The sequence below is a fragment of the Solea senegalensis genome, linkage group LG1 (assembly GCF_019176455.1).
Source record: "Solea senegalensis isolate Sse05_10M linkage group LG1, IFAPA_SoseM_1, whole genome shotgun sequence".
NCBI classification, from domain to species: Eukaryota; Metazoa; Chordata; class Actinopteri; order Pleuronectiformes; family Soleidae; genus Solea; species Solea senegalensis.
In genome coordinates, this window is record NC_058021.1 from 34,201,745 (window position 1) to 34,212,107 (window position 10,363).

General features: G+C 40.0%; 1 protein-coding gene across 3 annotated transcripts in view; it reads right to left on the minus strand.

The window, feature by feature from the left end:
• LOC122769211 (disco-interacting protein 2 homolog C-like) overlaps window positions 1-9,564 on the minus strand; it is a 40,547-nt gene extending 30,983 nt beyond the window's left edge. For all 3 annotated transcript variants that reach the window (XM_044025592.1, XM_044025585.1, XM_044025576.1), the window contains exon 1: window positions 9,137-9,564. In XM_044025592.1, coding sequence (XP_043881527.1) covers window positions 9,137-9,215 — 79 coding nt within the window. In that variant the 5' untranslated portion in view covers window positions 9,216-9,564. The remainder of the gene's footprint in view (window positions 1-9,136) is intronic.
• Window positions 9,565-10,363: the final 799 nt, after the last annotated feature.

Below are 10,363 nucleotides of genomic sequence, written 5' to 3' on the forward strand. Positions count from 1 at the left end.
ACGGTGGCCCTCACAGGCCAACAACGAAGTAACCAAAGTGCTCTGGCTGGTTTCATCCATCAGACTTTATGTGATCTTCCATCCAGAGTGGTCATAAAACAGGAAGTGGCCACACTCCGAACAAGAAGTGTGGAGACACAAGATGGCCATCTCCGTACAGCAAGACCCCGTCTGACGTACAAGTTAAATTCCACAAAACCAAACAATATTTCACTTTAAAGGGATTATACACTTAAACAAACATACACACATTTGTAGTATATTCCCTTTCTGCCTATAACAGTGGACTTTTAAATGAAGTGTAGATGGACAGAAGCAGCAGTTTGTGATAGAAGAAAGAACGAACGAAAGAAAGAAAGAAAGAAAGAAAGAAAGAAAGAAAGAAAGAAAGAAAGAAAGAAAGAAAGAAAGAAAAAGAGTGTGTTTCACAATTTGACCGTGGAGAACGGCCAGAACATCTGGGTTCAATCTGCTCATCACAGTGTATGTGTGTGTGTGTGTGTGTTCACACATGTGTGTCATATCTGAGCAAAGCTTTTTTTTCTCAGATCAACCGCAGCATAACATTCTCTCACTCACACACACAGTCTGTGGGGAGACGCCATCTTCCACTCACAGCGCAGCAGAGCAGGGAGGGAGTTGCCTAGCAACACCTCTCCAGGAGAAGGACTGAGACAGCCATCTTGGATTTGAAGCGTCAGATGCTGGTTAATGAAACCACAGTAAACACTGTGTGTTGGTGTGTGTGTGTGTGTGTGGTACCTGCATGTATTGGCACCTTCATTACTTCTCTCTCTGACACACACATGCACGCACACACGCACACACACACACACACACACACACACACACACAGAGGAGTATCGATGGCAGACTGGAGTTTTCAGGTGGGAAGAAGAAAACTGTGACGTCTTCTTCAGTGAAAACATCACGACCAGGATTTGTAAGAAATGAATTAAGCCTGAGTCCCGTTTTTCTCCTGCAGCTCAAAAATGGCCCAAAGTTCAAAAATACACACTGTTATTTAAATGAAATAAAAAAGGGGAGATTCTCAGTTTCTCACAATATTGAATAATCAAAGTGAATATTTCGTTTTTTCCTGAGTGAAAACCAATAAAAATATCTCAACAATGATGTTCAGTCTGCCAAGGTTCTCAGTCATACTAGTCAAATTATCTTCAGCTATTAACTACAGCAACTATACATGTAACTAACACAAGTACCGGAAGCTGTAGCTAGCTAGCTGAATACAGTAAGCTGTCTGTGGCTAGTTGAATAGCAAATTTTGTATATTACATTACATTACATGTCATTTAGCAGACACTTTTATCCAAAGCGACTTACAAGGGAATTGAGTACAACCTGCCAGGGGTGGAGTTGAATTGCGATCATGACGTCTTTTGCACACAGGGTACCGGTCTTAACCACTGAGCCAATGACTATAGCTAGTTGACTGTAGTTAATTTTAGCAAGTTCAATACAGCGAGTTGAATTTAGCTAGTTTCCTGTAGCTAGTCACAACAGCTGGCTGACAATACCTAGTTGAATATAGCTTGTTTAGCAAGTTCAATACAGCTAGTTGAATATAGCTGTTTTCCTAAAACTAGATGACAATAGCTGGTCGCCTATAGCTAGTAAGAAAAAGCAAGTTTTAGCTGGTTGAATACAGCTAGTTGAATATAGCTAGTTTCCTGTAGCTAGTGACAACAGCTGGCAGACTATAGCTAGTTGAATAAAGCTAGTTTTAGCTGGTTGAATACAGTGATTTTACAGTGAATTGAAGAGCAAGTGCTTATAGCCTAATGATGATAGCTACTTGAAAGTAACTAGTTGCCTATAGCCACTTCAACACAGTTAGTAGCCTATATCTTGTTGCCTATGACTAGTTGCTTATAGCTAAAGGAATAGGACTATAGTTGCTTAAAAGTAAATCTAAATCTGAAAACCCCAGATTTATTTTTTATTTTCTTGATCATTGAGGTTTTTTTTTTTTACACTTAAGACAAAGATCTGAATGTGACTAAGGTGTGTGAGTCAAGATAATGTCAAATCTGTACCAAAGCTCACACATTATAATTATTATTATATGATGTTAAAAAATGCAGCTTCATCTGTGATGTTATAATTAGTAAAGAGCAGATTTCTCCTCAGCCTGCATCACTTAGTCATTTCTTACATGTCCCACAGTGACCTGCATCAATCTGTGCTGTGATTCTGCTGCAGTTTCACATCCTGGTCACTTTTCCTTCTGTCGTCTCCTCTGTGCTGTGACTCACATATCCACGATTAAGAAAAACTGACATTTACTGTGGATGTTTCTTTAGATTATGGTTATAAATTAGGATTCTCGCTATAATTCGGCATGTTTTCACCTCCACATGTGATAACCACATTAATATTAAACTTAATAAATCAATAACTGTGTGTCAGAAGATCCTGTTTTGTTGCTTAAATTTAAACCGATCACTAATCCCGTAATAACTTTTCATCTCAATGTAAATTAAATTAATCTGAGAGACTAGATTAGGTTTGACCAATCACAGTTCAGTTCAGTTCAGAGAGAAACAGCGCCTCCCTTTGTCCATGACTACTCAATGAATATCACAATAGTGATGTAAATCTCAAATTTGGTCCAGAAAATGGTGAAAAAATATTAACCAAGTGATCAATCATCAAATTACTCAGCGATTAAATGTTAAATCACTTCATTACCTTTAAATGTGCATGAAAAAAAAAAACGGTTCACAAAACAACTGGATAAAAACTAGAAACCATCGATTGTGTTTTTTCCTGGGAAAATTACGTTCAAAAACTTGCTTCACATTTTTATTTTATTTGATCTCTCCATCCTTTTGTCTCAGTCCACCCACAAAACCAACACCATGGAAACCAAATCTACTTTCAGATGCCAAGGCTCCGATCATTTCTTTTTATCACTGATTATTTTCTTGTTTTGTCGTTAAATTTGGTGAGAAAATAAAATATTTCACTTTATTTCTGCCCTTTTATTGTAAAAGTCAAGAAAATAATGACTTTATTATTTTAGTACTTTCAAAAGGTGACAAACTGCTTTTTTTAGAATAACAACAGAACATAGATATTATCATAATTAATATGTCGATTATTTCTTGATTACTTTGAGTACTTATATTACTCACACTAAAAAGCTGAAAGATCAAAGAAACTTAACTTAATTCATAAAAAACACTCAAAAACAATAAATTTGGTAATGAATGATTAATAACTGATTAAACAAAGAATCGTTGCAGCTCTAAACAGCAATAAGTCACCAAACGATCTTCACTGGGAACCAGTTGTTTTTAAAGACCTTTATGTCTTTTAATCATTTAATCATTTATATCTATGACTTATTTTAATTCTGAGAAAAAAGTTCCTTTACACACTTTTTATATATATGTTTTATATTATATATATTGAATTTGTGTCACCGGTGGAATTCACACCTAAAACTACGTAGGAAATTCAAAAGCTTTTATTTTTATAGAAAAGAATTGGATATTTTGGTCAGTAAAAGAAAAACCTGGAGCCCTGGTGGTCAAGTTGTCATGACAACAGGATTTTATGTTCAGATTTAGACAATTTTAAACAATCCTAATCAGATTAGAAAATGTGTCATCACACACCTGATTTATTCTGGTGGACATTCTGTCTCGCGCTGAGACTCATGTGGTAACCGTCTCCATGGAGACCACGGTTCTTTATCACCTTCAGATCATTTTAAACATTCTCGATTTAACTTTTTCGATTTTGACAGGACTAAAAAAAGCCGAGTGGTTACCATGGACGTTTCATATCATCTCGTCTCTGAGAAAGTCAACTTTTATTTCTGTTCAGAGGAAGCTGTGACAGTTGCCATGGTAACTGGCGTCCAGCTTCTCACATGCGTGACCCCTCCCCCCAGAGAAGTAAGAGTTTGTGAAATATGAAACAGCTTTAATTATTCGTGCTTATTCTGGGTTTTATTTTCAGAGTCTCACAGCTTTGATGGAACATCTGAAACACCAGGAAGATGCTGCTGTTTTACTCTCTGTGGGATTGTGATGATTGTGTTTTGTTAGTGGCTGTAGAAATCCCACACATCACTGTTTCCTCTGTACATACGCAAGTTCATCTTTTTATATAAAACTATTCTCGGCGCGGTTCCTCCTCATCTGTCGACCTACATGTGGAGAGGAGGAGAAAAAAACCCAACACAAAATCAATACGTCCTTCGCTCACAGAGTTTTCTCCACACGATGGTCCCGAGAGTGAGAAGAGAAGCAGCTTTTAAAAAGCTTTTAAATATTCTGCTCGGTCCTCATGGATTCACTGACAGAGTGATGATGTCTGAACTGATCTCTGTGGACGAGTTAAAGGTGCTTCTAATTTGTTGCAGATTCCATTTTTAGAAACTGGTTTCGTCTTTGATCCTGGGTTGGTTCTTTAATTATTTGTTGTGTGTGACAGTTGCATATTATCCGTTTGTGTTGTTGACGTTTGTGAACACGTTGTTGTGTTATATTCTTGGTCAGATTTTTATCAATAGCAAACTACCAGCCAACCTACCAACCAAACTACCAACCTGCCCACCTATGTATGAAACTAGCAACCTACAACTCTACCTACCAAACTAGCAATAGTAACCTACCTGCGAAACATGGGGAGCAGAGCGGCTGGAACTCACTCCCACCAGAATCCATGTGACTCTCTTCACTTTTTCAAATCCAGACTCAAAACTCACTTGTTCAAATTAGCTTAGTCTCTGTAATCACACTCCATTGTTCTGTTTCCTGTCGTCCTGTTTCTGTTTTTTATTGTTGTTTGTTTTGCACAGTGTTCTTGAGTGTTGAAAAGGCACTTCAAATAAAATGCATCATTATAATTAGCCTACAAAGTTGCCTATTTACATAACAAACTAGCAACCTACCCACCCACCCACCAACCCATGTACCTGCCTACCAAACTAGCAACCTACCACTCTACCTCCAAACCTACTAGCAATCTACCGGCCAACATACATACCAACCAACCTATCAACCTGACTACCTACGTACCAAACTAGCAACCTACCAAACTACCTCCCCACTTTCCAACCCTCCTACCTACCCATGCACCAATCTATGTACCTACCTACCAACCTTCCTACCAAACCAGCAATAGCAAACAACCAGCCGACCTACACAACTAGCACCAACAACCTCGCTCTGACAGAGATGATGAAAGAAAAGAACAGAAGATTAAAGGCTTTTCATCTCCATAAAAGGTAAAGGTACATTCATGTAACAGCAGAAGAAACAGAGTCTCTCAGTCTGAGTCTGAATTCAACCAAGACAGAGACGAAGACACTGGAACAGAGAAGAACTGAGAACCTTTCAAACTTTAGGATACAAGTTTGTGAACAAAGATTAAGGAAAAAAGTGAACTGATGACAATGAAACAAATTTATGAAAATTAATTTCTCATGCCATCTTAATCTAATCTCATTAAACCAGTGTGTGAAGAATATGTGAGGAAGAGCAGGAAAAGGAGAGGATGCTTGTTCTTATTTGGTTCATTTCTATGAGAATCACTTGTTTGAATCATATTTTGCGATGCTTCAGAGCAAAGTCGTGGTGTAAAAAAATAACCATGATATTGACAGACGCCGCCGCGCTGGCACCGGCTTCTCAGGACTCGCGTCACTCCGTGGATGACTGACAGCTGCTGTGTTTTCATAACACACCAACGCTCGCTGCTCAACAAGCTGTCACTGTTCACTTCCCAGGAGACGCCTCACGTCCAGTTTTATTGATTATTGGGCGGATTCGAACGTCAGTGCTCGTCTCAAACTGACACAAACGTTGTTCCACAGGGATTAAAAAAAGTTTCATCAGATTAGATTAGGATGGACACCAAACATTCTTTTCTTTTCACATTATTGATTATTCACTAATTATGATAATATGTTAATTTATTTGTTGGAGTGAACTCTCATGTTTTTTCAGTTTTTCAGCTTTTGAGAATCCAAGTATCGGGGGTTTTTTTTAGCATATAATCATTTTAACTGATGTTACAAATAAACATTATGTGGATTTGCACCACGTTGCAATTTTTTATGCTAATCCACAAAAAGTTTAACGTTTACTTGTAACATCAGTAAAAAAATTATACACTAAAAAAAAAATCAATACGTCTCAAAAGTGATATAATATTGCCACGCAAAATATTGCAATATTCATTGAGTAGTCATGGAAAAAGGGAGGCGCTCTTTCTCTCTGAACTGAACTGTGATTGGTCAAACCTAATCTAGTCTCTCAGATTAATTTAATTTACATTGAGATGAATAGTTATTACGGGATTAGTGATCAGTAAAGACAAAAATATGTCCCCTACTACTGAACGTCTCAGGCGCTGGAGACTGTGACCTCTGCTGACCCCTCGCAGTAGAGCGTCACGTGACCAAAAGCTTCCAAATCTCAACCCAACAAGAGAGGCTGACAAAACAGCAGTGACGATGAGATTAAATCTGTCAGAGCTCAACTGATTTCTCCACAGATAATCTAATAATCTGGTGGAGTCGCGGTGGAGCAGTGGGGCAACATCACGCAGCACATGAGGGAAAACTGTCGCCTCAGCTTGGTTTCAGTTTTTTTTATTGAGTTTTACTTTTAAATGTTTTCATTCAACGAGCGTGCATGGTGTTCAATGATTCATTCTCACGGAAATGAATGAATGAATCATTTATGGAGTACAAAACAGGAGGAACCTTCTCTGACTCGGGCTACGAGAATGAAAAACTATCTTTAAAGGGCCACTGCAACAAAACAGAGTTCAGATCAATCATCACACTCTCAAAGGACGCTGGAATTGAATTTTTTTTGGTGCACAAAAACCTGAACAAATAAATAAAAATGACACAAAAATCGCTTCCTTGAAGGCAAAAAAAATCTGTGCACGTACTGTGAGAAACAGAAAATCACTGCACTGTAACAGCAACAAGAAAAGAAACACCTTCATCCACAATCACAGTAATCAGATTACTTCAGTGGACTATATTCAGATTACTTCACTTGGTGCTTGTGTTCAGATCATCTTGCTGGATGAAAACAGATTACTGAGGCAGTTAAAGTCCGACTATTTTTTTGTAATGAGATTAATTCAGAGGTTTAATGAGATTATTTTGTGCGTATCTAATTCAGTTATTTTAAGTATACAAAATCAGATTATTCTGTGGCATGTATTCAGATTACTTCAATTGGTGTAATCAGATCACAAAAACGTGGCTCGGACACAAAGCTCCGCCTGTTTTGTTGACAAATCTTTTTTTTTTTCAAAGAACAAACTATTTGTACTCATTTATTAAGATGTAATTATGATGATTATCGCAATTAGTTTAGTCAGTATAACCACAATATTGAATTTTCACTAACCTAATATGTAGATATAAAATCATTTGCGAGCTAAATCATGTTCCATATCTGTTCTATATCGCTTTACAGATCCTGTTTTATTACTGCAGGTTACAATAAATCAAGTTTCACTGCAGAGTTTGCAGCGTGACAGAACCAGAGCAGACAATAAAGAGACAGTTCACTGAAAAACAGCAGATTTTAGACACAACCTGATAAAATCTACATCAGTTTAAGTCTGTGATATCTTACCAAACATGTTCACGTCTTTATCTCACTGTGAGACTGACTTTTTCAACCGGAAACAGAAGTTTGTAAACCACTCACTCTCCCACACCAAATCCCATAGAGAAAATCAGTGATTTTAACATCCCAGCACACAGGAGTTGTTGATCCACTGCTGTCTCCATCACTAAATTCAGATATGTTATTTTGTCACTTCGGCATTTAAAATCCTTCCTTCAGATTAACCTCAATGACACAAACAGACAGTTAGACAGACTTTTTCAACAGGAAACTGAAGTTTGTAAACCACTCACTCACCCATACCAAAGCCCATAGAGAAAATCAGTGATTTTAGCTTGCTGGGACACAGGAGCTGCTGGTCTACTGCTGCCTCGTGAGATCAGTTTGTGTCACTGAGTTAAATCTGGACAAAGGATTTTAAACCAGATGTCGCAATATAACACATTTGAACATAATGACAGAGGCAGCATTGGATCAACAACTCCTGAGTCCTGTGATGTAAAATCACTGATTTTTACAATGGAGTTTGGTGCAGGAGAGTGATTGAGTTTAAACAGCGACAAAAAAACTTCACTTTACTGTTGGAAAAAGTCTGTTCTTAATCTGGGGTAGATTATTATAAAGTCTTCTTATGTTAAATGTCTAAAATTATTTTTTTCTCTCCATAAAGCCATAAATCCTGAACTATCACTTTAAAAACACAATAAAGGGACATTTCACAGAAAAGAAAGAAGGGCGGCCTCCACATGCTTGCATTAATAAAATATGTCCTCCCATTACATAAGGCAGAATGTTAGTGTGAGAGGTGGATGGAAATAACAGCAGGGTGGACTGCTGTGATTGTGTGTGTGTGTGTGTGTGTGTGTGTGTTTGCTGCATCCGTGTATGGAGAGGAAGCAGGAGGAAGCATCCTCCTCATCCTCAGTGGCTCTGCAGGCCCCAACACACCGAGGAAGGGGCTACAATCCCGGGCTTTAAAAGACAGAACTGCGCCCCTCTGCCTGTATGTATGTGTGTGTGTGTGTATGTATGTATAGTCATAGCATTGCGATGCACGCACGCGCGCACACACACGCACGCACGCACACACACGCACGCACGCACACACACACACACACACAGGTATGATTATGTCAACATCTCAAGGTCAAACTGCTTCTCGTTTTTCGCTCGTGCACCGGCGAAAAAAAGCAAAAACACGGTTTGTTTATTTTCAAACACAGAGACAAAGAGCAGCGGCCCGATCCTGCAGTGTGTCCCCGCTCTGCCCTCACCCTCTCCCGGCCTCACAGAGTTGAGCAGGCCGGTCCCTGCTCCGGCAGACAAACATCTGGATGGGAGGAGGAGGAGGAGGGGGCCGCAGGAATGAACGGCTAGATTCCGTTAGTAAGTGTGGAAGGTGTGATGATGATGATGATGATGATGGTGATTGTGAGATAACGGGAAAAGAAAGAGGAAGAGGAGGAGGAAAGAAGAAGAGGAGGATTAGAAGGTCTTCTTACCCTCTGACAGCTCCAGCTCCAGCTCCGCCAGTCGGGCTCGGATCTCCAGCGGTATCGGCGACGCCTCTCGGTCCGCCATTCCGCACTCAAAAACACCTCAAACCGCTGCTGCTGCAGCTGCTGCTCCTGCCGCCTCCTCCTCTTCCTCCTCCTCTTCCTCCTGCTTCTCCTCGGCGGCCCCTCCTCAGCGGAGGCGCGTAAGAGACGACGGGACGTGGAGGGAGAACAAAGAGGGAAACCGCGGAGCTGCTGTTAGCGGGAGCCCGCCATGGCTCGGCCCCGGCTCCGTGAATCCGCTCCGGTGTATCGGTATCTGCGCTGCCGCGGTGCTGCTGCTGCTGCTGGCGGTGGAAGTGATGATGATGATGGTGGTGATGATGAGGCTCGGAGCCGTTTGCTGCTTCTCTCGCCGCTTGTGTCACGTGACGCCTCTACAGCGGCTAAGGGGAGGTGGGGGGAGGAAGAGGAGGGAGGCGGCAGTGCCGGTCATCACAGACAGAGGGCGCAGCGAGCAACCACACCTTTGACAGAGTGCACTGACGCGACCACACCTGTTTAATAAACACATACATCCTTCAGTTTTGGTTGTAAGATTAAAGACCAATTATTGTCTCTGAAAATACAAAATGTGGACTTAAAGGCACCGTTTAAAAGTAAATTTGCATTGTTTATTGGTAAAGTTGAGTCAGCATAAAAACTGTGAAAACACGGTGGTCCAAAATGGCGGCCGCCGAAAAACCCACACCAAACCCCATAAAGAAAAGCAGTGTTTTTAACATCACAGCACACAGGAGTTGTTGATCCACTGCTGCCTCCATCAGTAACTTCAAATGTTTTATTTAGTCAAATTGAAATCCTTCCTTCAGATTCACCTCAGGGACAAAATCTGACCACAGGCAGCAGACCAGCAGCTCCTGTGTCCCCACTATCACAGATTTTTTTCAATGGGATTTGGTGTGTGGCAGTTTTTGCCATAGGGTCAATTACTGTCTCTGAAAATACAAGTGTGACATAAAGGCACACTCTTTTTTAAATGTAACATCGTTTACAGGTTAAATTGAGTCCGCAAAAAAGATTAAAACAGGTTTAGCTTACTGTGAAAACATGGTGGTCCAAAATGGCAGCCGCCGAAAAAAGCTTGTCTAAATCTAAACAACAATTAGGTAACTTTACATGTATAAACAAGCAAGTAAATGTATTTAGTCTTTAATTTATGCCAACATAAAC